This window comes from Mycetomoellerius zeteki, unplaced genomic scaffold (assembly GCF_001594055.1).
Source record: "Mycetomoellerius zeteki isolate Tzet28-1 unplaced genomic scaffold, Tzet1.0 scaffold133, whole genome shotgun sequence".
NCBI lineage: Eukaryota > Metazoa > Arthropoda > Insecta > Hymenoptera > Formicidae > Mycetomoellerius > Mycetomoellerius zeteki.
Window position 1 is genome coordinate 328,492 of NW_017256266.1, and position 18,618 is coordinate 347,109.

At 34.8% G+C, this 18,618-nt stretch overlaps 2 protein-coding genes across 4 annotated transcripts in view; both read right to left on the reverse strand.

Moving 5' to 3' along the window:
- E23 (ABC transporter G family member E23) overlaps nt 1–2,444 on the reverse strand; it is a 149,662-nt gene extending 147,218 nt beyond the window's left edge. Inside the window, exon 1 of the mRNA XM_018461862.1 lies at nt 1,279–2,444. The gene's annotated coding sequence lies outside the window, so the exon portion shown is untranslated. The remainder of the gene's footprint in view (nt 1–1,278) is intronic.
- Nucleotides 2,445–6,276: 3,832 nt separating this feature from the next.
- LOC108731513 (ATP-dependent RNA helicase DHX36) lies at nt 6,277–14,605 on the reverse strand. Of its 3 annotated transcripts, none has more exons than XM_018461863.1 (14): nt 14,392–14,605; nt 12,700–13,227; nt 12,308–12,497; nt 12,047–12,221; nt 11,589–11,737; nt 10,719–10,851; nt 10,451–10,646; nt 8,117–8,381; nt 7,710–8,002; nt 7,212–7,638; nt 6,916–7,124; nt 6,755–6,837; nt 6,575–6,666; nt 6,277–6,446 (listed from the first exon to the last, which is right to left on the reverse strand). In XM_018461863.1, exons 1-14 carry the CDS (start codon nt 14,468–14,470, stop codon nt 6,344–6,346), a joined length of 2,922 nt encoding a protein of 973 aa, XP_018317365.1. In that variant the 5' UTR covers nt 14,471–14,605; the 3' UTR covers nt 6,277–6,343. The 3 variants fall into 3 exon arrangements, with proteins under 3 accessions (XP_018317365.1, XP_018317366.1, XP_018317367.1); XM_018461864.1 differs by lacking the exon at nt 14,392–14,605 and adding an exon at nt 13,601–13,661; XM_018461865.1 differs by lacking the exon at nt 14,392–14,605 and having other exon boundaries at nt 12,700–12,830; nt 12,988–13,004.
- Nucleotides 14,606–18,618: the final 4,013 nt, after the last annotated feature.

An 18,618-nucleotide genomic window follows, 5' to 3' on the forward strand; every position in this document is an offset into this window, starting at 1 on the left:
GTCGTCGAGGTCGTCCTTGTCGTTGTCGTCGCCGACGTCGTCACCGTCGGTGATGACCCGAACGTCGTCGTCGTCGCTCCTGTCACACGTACACTATGCACCAGTAGCACCGGGCACGAGCATGCGGCCATCGCGCGCGCGGCAGCGGCGGCGGCGCGCAGTCAACGAACTCGCATTTCTTTTCGCCCGAACTTTTGTTTTCCCCTTTTTTCTTTCTCCTGTTCGACGCGAGAGTGTGCGAGGGAGAACGAGGGAAGAGGGAGAGAGGGGGGGGGGAGAGAGAGAGGAGAGACGAAGATAAAGAGAGAGAAAGAAAACGAAAGGGAGAGAACCACGCGCGCACCTCGTATCGCTTATATCCGTAGATCTCCCGACACGCGGCGGTCCTTCTCGCGCGTACACATATACGCACACGTATCTATCGGTGTGTATCCCGGTGGCCGCTTTATACACCAGGAACAACCGACCCTCCCGGTGTCACTGGCTTCTTCTTCTGCCTCCACCTCTTTCCTCCATCTCCTACTCCTCCTTTTCCTCCTTCAACTTCTCCCTCTCGGCTACGCGCTGTCGTCTCTATCGCGCGCGCGTGTGTCCGCGCATACTCGTGCACCTGCAAGGCTCTATATGTGCGCGTGAGCGCAAGTAGTATACGCGACACGCGTGTACGTGTATGTACGTGTATGTACGTGTATGTACGTGTATGTACGTGTATGTACGTGTATGTACGTGTATGTACGTGTATGTACGTGTGTAGGGCGCCGACACACGGACTGGCGCACGCGCGCGTTTCACGTTTCTCCTCGCTTTCGCACGTGCATATACGTACATCGGAGCAAAGTGAGAGAGAGAGAAAGAGAGACCCTCTCTCTTCGTTGCTCTCCCTATGACGACGGTGGCGGCGCGCAATCGTTCACTGACCCGCTCTTACCGACACGGGCTCTTGTCGCGCGCGCGCGCACACAGAGCGGATAGACGAACACACACAGGCACACGCGCCCGCCCGCGTGTCGATTCGATTTTCCGATGCAATTTTTCCCATCGGGAGAAACGAGAGCAGGCCTGTCCGTCTCTTCGTTCCGTCGTAGCCGCTCCGAGAGTACGGCGCTCTCTCTGCTCGTTTCGCTTCGCGCGGCGGCGAATCTTCCTCTTGTTCTCGAATGCACGGGAACGAGACGAGCGAAATGCACCGAACGAAAACAACCGGCGCGGCGCTCTCTCGGCGCACTGCCGAGGCGATTAAAGAAAAAAAAAAAGAAAATAAAGAGAGAAAATTCTTACGTTCTTCCTTCGTTTTCTCCTCTTCCTCGTCCACGGTTCTCCACCTTCGGTCCACGGTCCAATAACGCGCGAGTGTCCGCAAGCGGTGGAGTTTCGATGCAGCACTTCGAAACACACGTCTTGTGAAACACGTCCGTTTAGACGACGATACGGGGGAGACGTTTCGAGACGGCGTCGGCGGCGGCGACGGCGATAGCGCGCTCTCGACAGCCGGGATAACGACAATCGCGCGCGTTATTATCGCCGCGCGAGGCGGAGGTGCCGACGGCGCCGTAATAACCCGCACCTGTCGCAAGAGCCGCGTGAAGTTGCCGCCGCGAGTTGCCCGCGTCCAGTCCGCTACCAGTTTCCTGCACTTCGCGCACCACCACCTCGAGCATAAACATCACCGCGCGCCGCGCGCCGGTTAATGGCATATTATACAGAATCCTCTCGCGGCCGGAATTGTCTGCCGCCCGTCATATGGATTCGACGAAACCGTCTTCTATCCCCCTCCCCGCGCGCATTCCACGCGAAACCGCCGTTCGATTCGTTCAAACTATTCGCCTCGTGTACTATTTACTCCGCTCCGCCACCCCTTCGCGGGTCGCCGGCGTTTTTTTACCACTTTTCCGACTTCGTGCGACTCGATATACGCGACTCGACTTCCCCTTTCTCGTTGCTCACTTCACGTCGCTCTCGCTGTGTACTCCCGCGCGCGAGCTCCGCTTCTTTTTTTATCTCTTTTCTCGCGATATATAAATTATCCGTGTTGATCGCGCCGGCTCCGATTATCCTCTGTCCCTAATTGCGATAAGAGTTACGATTTTTCATTTTACTCCGCGACGGTCGTCCCGCCTACGCACCTCTAATTCAACGAGGAAAAAGGATCATGTATTCTTGTGCCCTCCAATCTGCGACAAACTTCTTACATCCTCTCGCTTTTTTTTCGTTTCGTCGAGTCCGATAAGACAGCGCGATTCGCGTCGGCCGGTCGTATTGTTATTATTATGTATACACCACGTCCCCCGCAATCCCAATCGTTCCTCACGTTCTCGTTTCGATGACGTCGGGTGACTCAACTCAACTTATAATCCGACCCGACTCGATTCCGACCACGCGACTCCGCGACACACGACGCGCGCGACGGTCGAATGTAGACTGAATCAGACGCTAGCCGCCGTACTCCATGTATCGGCCTGAACGTATCCGCGGGTCTCCCTCCGCCGTCTGCTTCCCCTGGCCACTACGCCCCGCCACCCCCTCGTTGAGCTACCGCTCTTTCTCTCGCTCCTCTTACCACTCTCGCGACGCGGCTATCAGTTCGTGCCAGACCACAGTCCTCGAGCTCGTTTTTTTTTTTACCGCGATCACGCCGCGTATCTACGAGAAAATTGGAAAGAGCACGGTCTAAAAGAATGACCCAAAGTACCATCTTTGAGCGTAGTTACATTAATATTTTATCTAGATATGTCTAATGCGATCTCTAATCGGTCTTCCGCGAATGCGGAAGTAACATTCGAAATGCGGAAAGAGACTGCATTTATTTGATATTTTTAGTTTACTTTTTTATATTAACGGAAAAAACATCTTGAGAAAGTAAATTATAGATAGATAGATATAAGGTAGAGATAAGATAGAGATAAATTGTTATTTATTACGCGCCCTGGAATAACATCTTCTCAGACGCTAAGAATACCTTACAATTATAATTATTATAAAGCAAGAAATAGTGAGTATTAAAAGAGAATTCAGATATAGAGATACAGCCTTGGCCAAAAATATTACTCATATTTTTTTCATTTATCTGGAATTCTTTTATCTACATTGTTATCTATTGATTACCGGGATTATACATATAAGTTTAAAGGATTTTTGAAACAAAGGATAATTTACAGCAAATGCCATAAATCAATTTTTAACTAAAACTTTAAATAATGTTTAATAAGATGCTAATATTTTTGGCTATAATACAGGATAGGCTGTAATACAGGATACAAAAATATACAAAAATAAACGAAAAGTAGGGGAGAGAGAGAGAGAAATCGTCGTTATTAAACGCTTCAAGATAAAATTCTTTCAAGCGCTGAAACATTATTATACATTATTTTCAACATGGTATACCTACTAATCGAATTAATTCTAAAGAAGCGGAATCGTAACTTGTTCTCGTAAGACTTATAAGAACTTATAGCTGGGAGTTGTAATTCTATTCGTAAAACATAGTACCATCATTTGTAAGTATATACGATTTCTCGTAAATTTTATGGCTAGCAAGAAGCTGTTTGTAATGATATTGTATAAAATTATAAGTATTCCAGTCGTAAATTCTTACAAATCTAAGGCATCGTCTATAATACGAGAAGTAAGTTTGATTTAAGAAGTAAGAAATTGATCAATCACAGTCGACTATTCTTTTCACAATCGATTGTGATTGGTCAATTCCTTTCTTCTTAAACCAAGTTTACTACATGTATTGTAGACGGGCCATTACAAGAACTAAATTATGTTTGAGCTTTACGACTCTGCTTAAAATCGACCTATATAATACATATTTAAAAATTAAGTCAAGGTGAAAATAATAAAAAATTATTTAAAAAAATAAAGAGAATTTCGAAAAATGAAAAATAATATAGATATATGTACAAGCATATAATAAATGCCGATTACTATCACGCAAGACTGTGAATGTAAGAAAAAGAAAGGAAATAATGTGTGTGTGAGTGTGCGCGCGCGCGGGTCTGTGAGTAAATAACAAAAAATCCGTTTTCCTCAAAGAGAAAGATAATAATTCTGGGATTGCGAAGTCATTCTACATTATTGTGGCGACGGATTAGATAAAGAAGGCGGGCGTATGAACGATTCGCGCCGTAATGAAAGGCGCTATATGATATTTAGCGTACTTATAAGCGACGTCTTCGGTCAACGTCGAACCGCGTTGCGTCGTATCCGAGATACTAACTGTCCTCATAAATTATATCGTGCATTTTTAGTCGCGCGATAAAGAGCACCGTACAATCGGGACGCTTCTTCTTTCGCGTTTCTGTCACCCGTGGAAGGCGCGAGCGCCAAGAAGACGGCAGTACGTTCTACGTTCATGAATGACAAAAGCCGGCACGAAGCGGCGTGTCAGGGAGAAACTGGATGCAATGTTTTATTGACGAACGCGCGCGCGAAGTATGGATGGGTCAAAAGTTCGTGTACTGTTGCATTGAGGAATCGCACGTCACGTTATTCTCGGCTTCTCCTTCGAATGATCTCCGTTGATAATCCGGTATAAAACGTCACTTGACGCAGACTGACAACGAAAAGTGGCTAGCTGTCGCTTGATATGCTTGTTGCTCGATTACACTTATTGTTATAGATTAAAATCTAAGCGCGACTATAATTATATGATGATATTGTTTATGTCTTATATGTAAAATGCCAATAGTCAATCGGCGTTTTTGTCCTCCTTGAGGTTCATAATATAAGTCTTATTTTTTGTCTCTTACCAAAGATAAATAATCTACACCTGGTTATCTCTCTCGTGATTCTTAAGTGTAATTATTTAATGGAGTAAAATATGTATGATTGACATTCGGTTTTTTCAATATAAATTTAAAGATCTAAAAATATATACATTTGTATTTCTGATTTAATAAATTGAATGTTTTAAACAACCAATTTATATACAGGGTGTCCGGAAAATCGAGGTCAATATTTGAAAGCGATTCAGAATCCAAAAAGAAGAAAAAAAAGCTATATTAACATAGGTCCGGAAATAAGTCGTTTCCGAGTTATAATCACTTTTATGTTAAAAAAAATTGTTATTTATTCTTCATAATCACAATCGTAATTTATTTCATAGTGTTTTAACATAAATAACTACACTTCGGACTATTTTGGCGGTAATCAGGATACACCACGTGGAGGTATAGTCCGCTTGGCATCTCTCTATAATAAAGTAAAAAAATTTTTAAATAAAGAAATAAAAAAAGGATGCCAAAGCGGACTATGCTTCCACGTGGTGCATCTTGGTTAACACCAAAATAATCCGAAATATAATTATTTATGTTAAAACACTATGAAATAAATTACGATTGTAATTATGAAGATTAAATAACAATTTTTTTTAACATAAAAGCGATTATAACTCAGAAACAATTTATTTCCGGACCTATGTTTATACAGCTTTTTTTCCTGCTTTATGGGTCCCGAAGTATTGACCTCGATTTTCCGGATACCTTGTATATAGTATATATTTATTTGTAAATATTGAGTATACATATATATATTTATTTATTAGTAAACATTAATTATCTGCAAATGCAATTGATTATTTAATTGCATTTAATTGACATTTAAATTATAATTTTTTTATTTTTAAAATTATCGTAGTCCAAAGTTTTTTGCATACTAAACAACAACAGATCCTATATATGTATATAATAAACATTTTCTGATGTAATTACCATTTTCTATATCAAAAGAAAAATGTTTTATATATCATTCAAACATAATTTTAAATACACAAATCAGAAAATATTTTTAGAAAAGAAATATTGAGCATTGCGCGAATATTTTCTTTGATTTTCATACGTTAGATGAAATCTTAAGGCGACTCCAGACGACGGACGCAGCCAATGTATGCCAACTTTGCGCACATTCACTAAATATTGACTTATATTTATATGGATAATTGTGCATGTCGTGTGTGTGTGTGTGTAAAATATTTGCTAATGTTGCGTACATTGGCTATATCGTCTGGACCCGCCTTCACATTAAGATCGAGGCCACATAATATAATAAATTTAGACGTGTGTGTGTGTGTGTGTGTGTGTGTGTGTGTGTGGATTAGTTATTATTCATACATCAATAATTGTCGCGCACGCACGCACGCACGCACGCACGCACTCGCGCACGCACATTTATTTGTACATATTTATTAATAAAAAAAATAAAAAATTAATTAAAAAAATTTATTTTACTTTTTTCTTATTTTACAAAATATTTTATAATATAAATTTTTCAGCCGTAATTCTGTTTTTCGACCGTGTTGAAGAGATTAAATAAATTAACATTTACAATTAATGAATGTCTGCAATCAATTGATATCATAAGTGGAATCTTCATGATAACTTGCATTTTCGCGCGTACTATCAAAACCCAGTTCTTGATCTGTTTGAGAGACTAGTTCAATAATTGCACTGTAACATAATAAGATAGTCATCACGTATTTATAATTATAATTTCATAAGAATAATTATTATTCTTAACACGTTTATTGGCAAGAAACAATCATAAATAATAAATGTATATATAAATTTTTATATACTTTAATAAATTTACTTCAAAGGTTGACCAAGATACTGTTGCCGGATTTGTAACTTTATATTCCAATAAGCTATTTAGAGCTTGTTGAAGTTCCTGTATAATGAAAAAATATTTCAAAATAAAAAAAATTTCTTTTCTTTAAGAATACATATACATATATTAATCATACTAATCTGTATACCTGTATCAATTCTGCGGATTCTTCTTCGCAAATTATGGTTTCCGAAAAATTGATGCTAATTATATATTGCCCTTTTTCTCGTTCTAAAATAATGTTATAACATGTGCATGATTACTATTTTGAATGATTAGCACGTCCAAATAGAAAAGAGTTATATTTACTTATCGACATGTTTGGTCCAGCAAACAATAAAATCGGTACACTTATACATGTGGTGTCATGCAAAAATATGGCGGTGGACCGTTGTTTTGTGAAATATGTCAAATAGCGACTAGGAAAGTTGGAAACTCTGTTGTTTACGCTCGATGGATGTATACGCACACTACCGTCTTCCGGTGTCCAACTAACCACCCCATTTTTAGTAACTCGCCTAAAATAGTTAGAATCATATAAATTAAGATAGTTGATATTTAAATCAAATGATCAAGAAGTAATTAATATAAATCAATGTCTACACCTTACAACAGCGATGTTAGGATATAATCCTGCACAGACAATAGCTTTTATCAACGCTATGTTATCCGAATTTCTGTTAGAGCTTATATGGCTTGGGTTTTCACTATCCAGAAATCTCATTTCATATAAATATTGTGCAAATTGAGCTTTCATTTCGGAGAGAAGTTTCAATGTGTTGAAGGAGAGAAAATACTCCCGGCAAAACTGGCGAGCATTTCCTCTTCGACGTGCAACTTCATATCTTCTTAGAGCTTCCGCAAGAGCAATATGATCACTATACTGTCCCATACTGAGCTCTAACTTTTTTTTATTAGCCTGTTCCTCTTGTCCTAACGGACAATAGAACGCGTCTTTAAATGTGAGACTAGCAGCAATAGCAAATATTGGCTCAACACAAGAGAACAATGCACCCCACAAAATCATTTTCCCTATAATAAAACAAAATATACATTACATTAAAGTTACAATTCTGTTTACAACAATAGTAATAATAAATTACCTGTTCTAGGATCAAGTGGCAAATGTGCTAAATGATAACCCAAAGGAGTTAAATTCTCGTCTTTATCGAGGGCATTAAGTGTCTCAAGTAAAGCGAGAGATAGATCAATAGCTTTCAAATCTGGCGGATCCATGACGGTAGATAGGAACTCTTTGACTCTTCCTAATTGCAAAGTTTTTATTTGTAAAATTACCTCTTCTAAGCGTGTTCTTAGCATTTCTGGCAACGGATAGTGATCAAATGTCATTTCTCGTGCTTTCGTATACATATGATAACATTCTCCGCTTTTAACCCTACATAGAAAGTAATAAAATCTACAGATTTAATTTTAGTCTACATACAGAAATTTGATTAAATGCATTATTTTTCTTCTAATACCAAACTAGTAACAATATATAAAGTATTACCTGCCAGCTCTACCGCGTCTTTGCTTGGCATTAGCTAAAGATACCCACTCAGGCTCTAAAGTCTGAATATTCTTACTTACATCAAATTTTCCAAATTTTGTTTTCCCGCAATCTATTACGTACACAACATCTTCTATAGTAATTGATGTTTCAGCAATTGAAGTTGCAATAATTATTTTACGAACACCATGAGGTGGTTCTTTAAATATAAGTTTCTGATCAACTGTCGGCATACGTGAATGAAGAGGATAGATGACGTATGTGTCTGTAAAAAAATGTTTTATGAGATACTTTGTTTGAAATATATATCAAATGGTGTCAAAATAGTTATAAATTCAATAACACAATTAGAATGAGATAAAAAAATGCGATTTTATCTAATTTGTAAAATGACTTCGTTAATTCGACAATTCGAAATCTCGTAATATGTAAAAGTGTGTTCTGATTCCCACTTGGCTGATGCTCAGGTGTCATGTCATCCTTGTTGTTTAATGTTCAGTAAATATGGGGAGCACCCAGATGGGAATCTGAACATGCCTTAAGTTAGATTTAAACATAAAAGCTACATATATTTTTATAGTGTGCCTTCCAACAAGCGACACAAATGACACGGTGTGACACAATGGATCATTACATCCTTATTGTTTGCCAATGTTAAACAAAGATGACATGATCACTGTGTCGCACTGTATCACTTGTTGGAAGGCACACATTGTCTCTTACTATAACCGAAAGTGCATAAGGAGAATTGTCCGTTTCGTATTATTATATCTTCAATTGACAGTTTTCTATATAATTTAGCGACCTTTTTACACAATTTGATTGTCAAAAGTATACCGAAAACTCCTAGTAATATAGATAATAGTTTTGATTTAGTACATAAACTAAGTAACATCAAAATTGATTCGGGTCATTACTTGATATCTTTGGATGTGGTATCCTTATTCACTAACATTCCAATTGATTTGACAATAGAGGCACTAACAAAAAGATGGAATTTTAGTAGCAACTGTAATTTATCTAAAAAAAGAATTTTTAAAAGCTGTTCGGTTAATCTTAGATTCTACTTATTTACTTTTAACAAAAAATTCTACAAACAGACGTATGGTACCTCGATGGATTCTACACTATCGCCAATTATTGCTGATTTGGTAATAAAAAAGTCCAATTCAATGATTAAAAGACCAAAACAACCCACAAAAAGAAAAATTGAAATGGTTCTCCATTCCATTTGTGGAAGGGATTTCCAATAAATTCCAAAATTTTATTAATGGTCTTGTCAAAAAGTTTCCTTTTTTAGCTTGAACAAATTTAAACAATACATTAATGTTCACAAAGATCCTTTACCTAAAATGATGAAAAGAAATGTGGTTTACAAAATCAATTGTTCTGATTGTGATACGTCTTATGTGGGCCAGACAGGAAGAAAATTAAAAACTAGACTATTGGAACACAAAAAAAAAACATCAATAGAGCAACGACTTTTCATACGGTCGTTACAGATCATAAGTTGCATCATGGTCATAACTTTGATTGGGATAGCGTTGAGATTCTGGATGTGGAAGATTCTTACAATAAACGTATAACACCGGAAATGTTACATATTAATAGATAGACCAATGATTTAAATTTACAAACTGATAATGACGCCTTAAGCAACGCTTACATAGAGATTCTCAATAAAATATAAGATGTTATTGTTTTTCGACCACTATATTATATGCGAGCGTTTTATAATCGAAGTGAGCGTTACACTGTTAAGACAGGATTTTGATTTGTTCTAATTTTAATTTCGAAATTTAACGTGCGATGACTATTTGCCATTCTCTCTTCTTCTCACGATGTATTTTTTTCTTGTTGTGACTTGTTTGACTCCGTGAGATGAGCAAATTTTTCTCTCTGTTGTCCTTTACTTCTTTAATCTTTTTCAACGATTTTTTAAATTAATTTTAGCCTGAGTTTCTTATCACCACTCAGCTTAGTAACTGTGTTGGACAACTTACTCCTGGCCTCACGAATGTTCCAATGGTCGCATACAAAAAGAGAGAAGATGAAGACAATGATTGCGATTTATTAATTACTGTACTTATTAACGTTGTAACGCTGAAGATGATTCAAACAGGAGTCAAAACGTACGAAATCAGATGGTATTAATGCAATATACTTATCGAAATCTTCAACAATCAGAGGTTGACTCCTATAGCCTTTTTACGAATTTTTTTTTGTTGTATAATATTAATTAAAGGAGTCTATAACTTATTAGTTAATTTAATTTTATTATTATTGTTATTTATTACTATAACATTTATCTTAATAACACAAATATATACTTACGACTTGAATAACATCCAGACTCTAACATCATTTTATTTAAGTTCGATATATCTATCATACCAGGTAAAAAAATAAGAATAGCTCCAGGAGCTTTTGTATTACAGATATATCTAACTAATTTTTCTATGAGTTCCAATGAAAGATTTTCACTATTTGGATTCCACAATTGATGAATAATATGTGTTTCGTATTTTTTCTGTAATTATGTAAAATATTTTAATATATAGATAAATAACGTGATCAATACTTATTTATTTATTATATTTACCTCAGCCATAAGTTGTCTAATATAAGGTTGTAATATGTCCAAAAATTCTTCTTTCTTACATTGCTGCTCTTTATATCTTTTTAGGTGTTTTCTGTAACCTGTAGGTTCAGGTGGTGCCTCGGGAAATTTATAACTATAAGTTAAAAAAGATATAACAATTCGTATTAATGGACTTGGTTAAATGTGCATGCGTTTCAGAGAGTGTGCGAGAATCAATAACGTATTACTCTCGAACAATTCGTATTCTCTCATGCATAATGAACCTAAAATCATCTAAAAAATTATTTAATAATTATTTTAAAAACTTTAAGTGAAAAATTATCAGATTATTGTAGTATGAAATCATAATCCAGGAACAATTATTATTAATATACAGCGAATGGAAGTATAGTATTGGAAAAGTCCCATTACTTTTTATAATAACGATTTGATAATAACGTTGCAATGTTGTATATCTGTAATGATAATTAAATGCTAAGGTTGCACTAAAATTGGGAAAGTCACTTTGAAAAGTAACGGATCACCATTACGCGTTATCTATTAAAAAAGGTAATTCGTTAAATCATTACTTGTAACGCATCGATATGTTACTTTATTCGTTACGAGTAACGAGTAAAAATAATTTGTTAGACAAATAACGAGTTACATTTTTCAACAATGAGTGACTTTTCCTACCTGTTACACAAGTAACGATTAATTTTTTCAATTCTGGTGTTTTTACCGTTACTGCTATAAAATATTCACAACATCATTACCAAATTGTTATTACAACAAAGTAACGATAAAAAATAATGGCGTTACAAGTTATAATACGTAATTTCATTCCCTCCTAACATACAGATACAATTTCAATAACATATCTATACTTACTTTACAAATGACAAAACATCTTCTAAATAAAATTCCTGCACAGGATAAGTAAATCCCGGTATATGTATCGTGGGACAATTATTATAATATTTCGAAAAACTTTCAGCATTCAATGTTGCACTCATTAAGAGAACTTTTAAGTCTAGTCTCTAGAAAATAAATTTTAAAAAATACAAATTAATTTATAAAACATGATTTAATGATTTGTGGATAAAAATATATATTACAAAAATGTTATAAAAATAACAAGAAAAATATATATCTAAACTCCTTGAATGAAATAACATAGAACAGTAAAATATAGAACAATTCAAATGAAGATATTATATTAAGATATATATATATATGTATATATATATATATAGATATATATATGTGTGTGTATATATTAGAAGACATGTATATATTCAGTGTATATAGTAACGTTATTGTAATAACATGGAGTCATTAAAACTTACTTTCGGAATAACTTGTTTTAATAATGTAATAACGAAATCACTTTCTGTAGTACGTTCATGAATTTCGTCCAGTATCACATGAGAGAAACCTTTTAATGCTGGATCATGTTTCATAATTTGCAGTAATATACCAGTAGTACAAAATAATATACTTCCATGGTCTCGTGATAGCTGTCTGTAGACAAAAGTATAGAAAGTAAAAGAATATTATAAGTATATAAACTATTACACATATAGTATAGATATTTTAGAAAAATTTACTTTTCAAGTCGTATCTGATAGCCAACAGAATTTCCAAGATTTTCTGTTCTTTCCATAGCTACACGTTCAGCAACAGAAATGGCTGAAATCCTTCTAGGCTGTGTGCAAATTATTCGAGTAACGCTGCCGTTTCCAGCTTCTAATTCATCATCCAATATAAATTGTGCAACCTGTGTGGTTTTGCCACATCCTAAAATTTTTTTCAAAAAAATCTTTAAAAATAGCTTATTAATTATTAATTAGAATTGGGAATTTGAATAATTTGAAAATTGCTCGAGCACATGTTTACAATCAAATTTCTTTTACTGACTCACTGCAATGCTCCAATAAATGCAGATAAAAAAAATTAAAAACATTCCATCTTATATTAACAAATAACTTTTGCCACTTACCAGTTTCTCCACTGATAACAACAACTTGATTATCTTCAACCAATTGTAATATTTCTGATCTTTTTTTATACACTGGTAACTTTAATCGAAGCTTCAACATGTTATTATAAGCATCTTGATTATGCTTTTCTCTGTAATCATTTTGTAATATTCTGTCTATATCACTATTTCTTTGCAACTTTGAAGTTACATTTATAGCTTTGGCGAGATTTTGCTGTATATCACCATGTATAATTTCTAAAAACTTTCTTTTAAATTGGGTATCATGAAATTGATGATACTTGTTACCTTGCTCAGATTCAAAACTTCTACAAAAAACTGGATTGTAATATTTGTCTGCATTATTTAACATAGCCTTAATTGATTCTTGTATATTAAATGACAATTTAAGAACTTCTGGGGCCTTTTTTTTCTGTCTCTCTTTATTTTTGTTTCTATAATACATTCCTATTTCTTTTCCTCTTAATCCGGGAGGTCTTCGTGCTTGTGAGTAAGTTCTTCCATTTCCAGATGTAGATTGGGCTTGTTCTAAAAAGTTCCAGCTATCATGCCATACTTACAAAGATTGCAACCGTCAATTTAATGGCACACTACCAATCTATAGTAAATATTGAATCTTGTGCATTTGATTCAAATAATACTTCATTAAAAATTCTTGTTAATGTATATTTACTAGTTAATTAGAAAAACATTTATAACAAACAGTGAAGCTTGGATAATAAGATATTGGGGGTTAAACTTGCTCTGCCGTCAATTTGACGGCCTTGGTCCTTCTAGTATTAACAATACATACTCTAACGAAAGAATAGCAATTATTATAAAGATGAAATATCAATCTGTGTGTGTGTTCAAAGTGTTTAAAAATTAACAATTTTGGAAAAGTAAGATTAAAAGTGAATACAAAGTATTCAAGTTTTGCTCGCGTTTTGATTAGCAAAGTATTTAATAAAAAAATAAGAACACAAAATCAAGAAATGATACATTTATTTTTGAATTATTTTTTAAACGATTGAACATCTTGTTAACAATAGACATTACAAACTGATTTAAAAGACATTTTTCTAATGCTTATTTTAATAAAGCCTCTCACAATAATTAAGTTTATGAAAAAAAACATCCAAGGATTTATGGTTCAGTTCTTAAGAACATCCTTCTCTATATATATATATATATATAAGTTCTAAATTACTTTTAAAAATTCCATCCGATATATAGATGAAAATTATTGTAGATCTAAAATATACATATATGTATAACAAAAGGTAATATCGTTCATTAATATGAATAGCAATTATTACAAAAATATTCCATGGAACATAATTCTATCATTAATTTGTTTAATTACATCAAAATAAAGAATTTTGTGAGAAATAAAATATCTGTTCAATTTCAAAGTATAGTTGAATATAATTTAGATTACTACATTATATGTAAAAATCGAATTACAATCATTTAAATAATCAAAGTCATTCTTAATAGAGATTGTTAATCGCAAGAAATTTATAACAGAAAGTTCAAATAAAAACACATGTGAGTATCTATGAATCAAGTCCTTGTTGATTGTTTCTCCAAAGTACGATGAAGTATTAAAAAATGAAAGAAAAAAGGTGACAAAAAAGCATTCGTACGAAAAGAAATACGACAAATGATTTTAGAAATGAGTTTGGATTATTCGAGGAATTTCGATCTTACCGTCTCTATTATGTCGCGTGTAGGAGTAGGACATGCCTCTAAAACCTCGTCGGTGCGACATTTTGAAAAAACGGTGCATTCATTAATATTAGAACGTCAACTTTAATCTTTAAACCATTCTTCTTCTTCTGCAATTATTGGCCCTGGTCCTCGTCGTCGAGATAAAAACTTGGTCAGTCGCTTCTCAGATGCCTCCAACCAAGATAGTTCTAGTCTTCTTGCCTCCAACTATGGTGGAATTAGACAGGTGACCCATTGAGCATAATGGCGGAAGTCCATGATTTCAACCAATCAGAAATTGAGCTCATTTGCGGCGGGACTATTCAAACATAAAATAAAAAGAACGAAGCAGTTTATTGATTTTTAGTAAAAATTTATTAAATATAAATGAAAATTGTTTATTAACTGTTTATAAAATAACCATATACAATAAAAGAACCATAAAATAACAAATAAGCTTTATCTCTCTCTTTCTGTAATATTAGTTATGTAGACTACTTTCCAAAACGTTCCCTTCCAACAAAATTTTATTCGAAATATATAGTACACGTAAACCTATTATATCGAGTAAAGTTTTCCTCGAAGGGAACGTTTTGGAAAGTAGTCTACATAACGAAGACTTATATAAGTTCTTTATTACACATAAGTATGTTTCATTTTTTTATATTTTTTTTGCACAATTTTTTCTTTTATTGAATTATTGATGCAGCGCAGGCGTATATATGTTCGCGTTCGTATAAAACAAGCAATTACAGTCTTGGTAATTAAAAAGAAACTTTTTTGTAGACAATTGTACTTAAATTGCCAAAAATGAAGCAATTTAAATTAAAGGTGTCGCCACGAAATTTAATGAATTTTTCATTCATAATAATAGCTGCTGCTTGTAAATCTTTAGAGGGATATATGCAATTTCCTCTTGATACAGCTGACTGCAACAGAGTGTCGGCCATATTGAATTTCTGCAAATACTCAAAATTTGATGCTGCCATTGCGCAACTCCCGGAATGGGTCACCTGTCTAATTCCACCATGCCTCCAACTTTCCACAAGAGTCAGTAGAGCAAACCGCGGAGGCGAAAAGAACTAGAATCAGACAAGCGTCGGTCCCCCCGCGGGGAAATCCCCAACCCCCATCACCCAGGGCGAGCCGAGCCAAGCCGCGCCACTCCCGACCATGGCTGCGTTCCGATCATGAAAACATCACCCGAGTGCCCTCGTATATCATTTTATCTTTATTTAACATTGGGTGAACAACAAGGATAAAACAATACACAGCGGCACTCGGGTGATGTTTCCGAACGCAGCCCATGGTGGAAGGATAAAGGTGCAGCCACAATAGAAGGAATAAGGAATTAGGAATAAGGAATAACGATTTCTACTTATCAGAAATCGGATACATCAGAATACACGGTTTCTGATAGGTTGAAATCGTTATTCCTTATTTTTAATTCCTTATTCCTTCTATTGTGGTAGCACCCTAACATGGGCTGCGTTCGTTTGTGCAGTTACTGCTACAGATGTCGTTCGTTTATTCTACCTGCGAAGGAGACTGCAGCGCAGTTTGAAGTTCGTTTATGCAGGGATGTATACCATCTGCGCAGCTATATTGGAAGTCCTGCTCAGGATTCTCTGCTCGCAGTATTGCGTAAACGAACGACAAACTGCGCTGCAGTCGCTATGATACCGCCAGCTAATAGCCAGTTGTATTAGGTTCTAGCAAAATGAATTTTGTTAAAATATCTTTAAATAAAAAGGATGAAGAATAAATGTTTAAAACCGATCCTACTAAAGTAGAAATAATTCAAGGTAAGATACATGTATAATGGAAAATATATTGCCTCGGTAGTTTAAAAGCTTAGGACACTCGCACGGAATGTCAGAGATCCGGGTTCGACTCCCAGCCGAGGTAATATTTTTCGCAATAAGAATTAATTATTTACAGATTTCAATATGTCATTCATTATTAAGATCATTTAAAGATGCGTAATAAGCATCAAAAATTCTATTGGTAGATACGAACCAATGCGATACGAGCAGTCATTCATGCAGAGGTCCGTTCGGTCAATTTAGGTCATGTGACTAGCAGATGACAAAGCAGTGGATGCGCTATCCACTGAATAAACGAATATACCCATGGTGTGTGCAGTTTGCAAGTGTTTCTCTCTAATTCTTTGCCCTCTCGCTCCTTTTCCGACGGTTCGGCATCCAGTGCTGTCCACCCATGGAGGACTGGAGAGAGCATTGCGGTGGTGGGGGTACGAATTTTGTAATCGGAAGTGCATCATGGGAGACAACCTTTAACGCGCTTTTTACCGTAAGGAGCGCTGTAGTCGATATACACTAAATCCTTTTTAATTACCATCTTGATTTATCTTAAGCCGTCACATCTCCATGCCGTAATATGCTCACATGATGCTCACAAAGCAAAATTAGTTGGCTATTGAAATCATGGTTAGTTGTGCGGCGTGCTCCATAACAAAATCCAAAAATTGTGGATTTACTTTCCATTCGTAAGTAATAGCGATTACACTAATAAGCGCTAATAAATGATAAATTGTACTTTTCATGACTTTCATGAAGACAATAAAAAGGATAATGTAAAGGGCAAATCCAAAAGTCACCGAAAAATGAAAATTACGAAATTAATATATACAAAAAAATTAGATATATAATTAAACAAATATAAAATGCATACATGCATACATACATGATTACATGTAAATACAAACATTATATTTTTACATGATTTGTACAAAAAGGAATAATATATATATTGAAATTTTAAAGACTTTTCTAAAGTATTCTGTTTTTAATAACATTAGTTTATATATATATATATATGCATTAATTTGAATTTTTTTCATAATTCTGAGTATGTTTTATGTATGCTCTAAAAGAAAATTATTATGATACAATGATCGATTGAAATTTGATTTGAATTTGCCTCCTTCAGTTTTATTTCCGGCAACGGCCATCTTGGACAACCTATTTTGATTACACCCCCACCACCACAATGCTCTCTCCAGTCCTCCATGTGTCGTCAACCTAAAGACAAAATAATGTTGTCTTTAGGTTGACAGCACTGGATGCCGAACCGTCGGAAAAGGAGCGAGAGGGCAAAGAATTAGAGAGAAACACTTGCAAACTGCACACACCATGGGTGTATTCGTTATTTCAATGGATAGCGCATCGCATTTAACCTCTATGCACGCACGCATTTAACCTCTATCGATTTCTTTTTATTATGTATAGCGTAGCGATAGTGAATATACTGTAACGTAGAATTATAAAATATATATATCCTACAATATAAAATATACCCTGCATTCACACACACAACATAAAAAGTGCAGGGACGATAAATGAGACAATTTTAATGTTTAATAAACTATTTTATCGGATATAGTATTATTACAATCTATAAATAACGGCTAATATAATAAAGAAGGATTATAAAAGATAATATATAATTATAAATAAACTTGTACATAAACTTGTAAATAAACTTATACATAATTTATAAATGAAGAATAATATGTAAAAAGAATTAACATAATAAAGAATATAATAAATTATACAAAATTATACATAATTATATGTGAGCAATTCTTTTAAGTTTCTCCAAACTTGTGTTTAAAAAAAAAAGAAACAATACGAAAATTATCTTTCTAAATATCTTTTATGTTTTCTCATTAGTGTTATTTGTCATACGAATTACTGTATAAAAAAAGAATCAATGCATAATTATATAAAAAGGAGAAGGATGAATTTGTATTTGGTATATAATTATATCCCAAAAAAATCATAAAAATGAAAAATTCAAAAGCCTATCATCGATCACTGCTCGCCAATCGTTCGGCGAGCAGACTCCCACATAGTATGTAATAACAATTATAAAATGTATATACGTACACAATTAAATATATTCAAGCATAAAATCAGTAGTTTATTTGCAGAAGTTTTTTTCAATATTGCTGCAACATTATTAAAACCATGTTGCATATCTACATTTTAACAATATTGCTACAACGTTGCAACAAAAATGCAATGTTGCAACGTTGTAGCAATATTATTGCAAATATCGGTGCTGTATGGGTTTTTATCAATAAATTACTCGCTGAAAATACGGCATAACAAACTCAAAATCCGAAGTTGATACAAAAATTCGAAGTTTTACTAAAGAAAGATGGGAGGCTTTTAATCTAAACAATTTTCATAACTCTTTTAT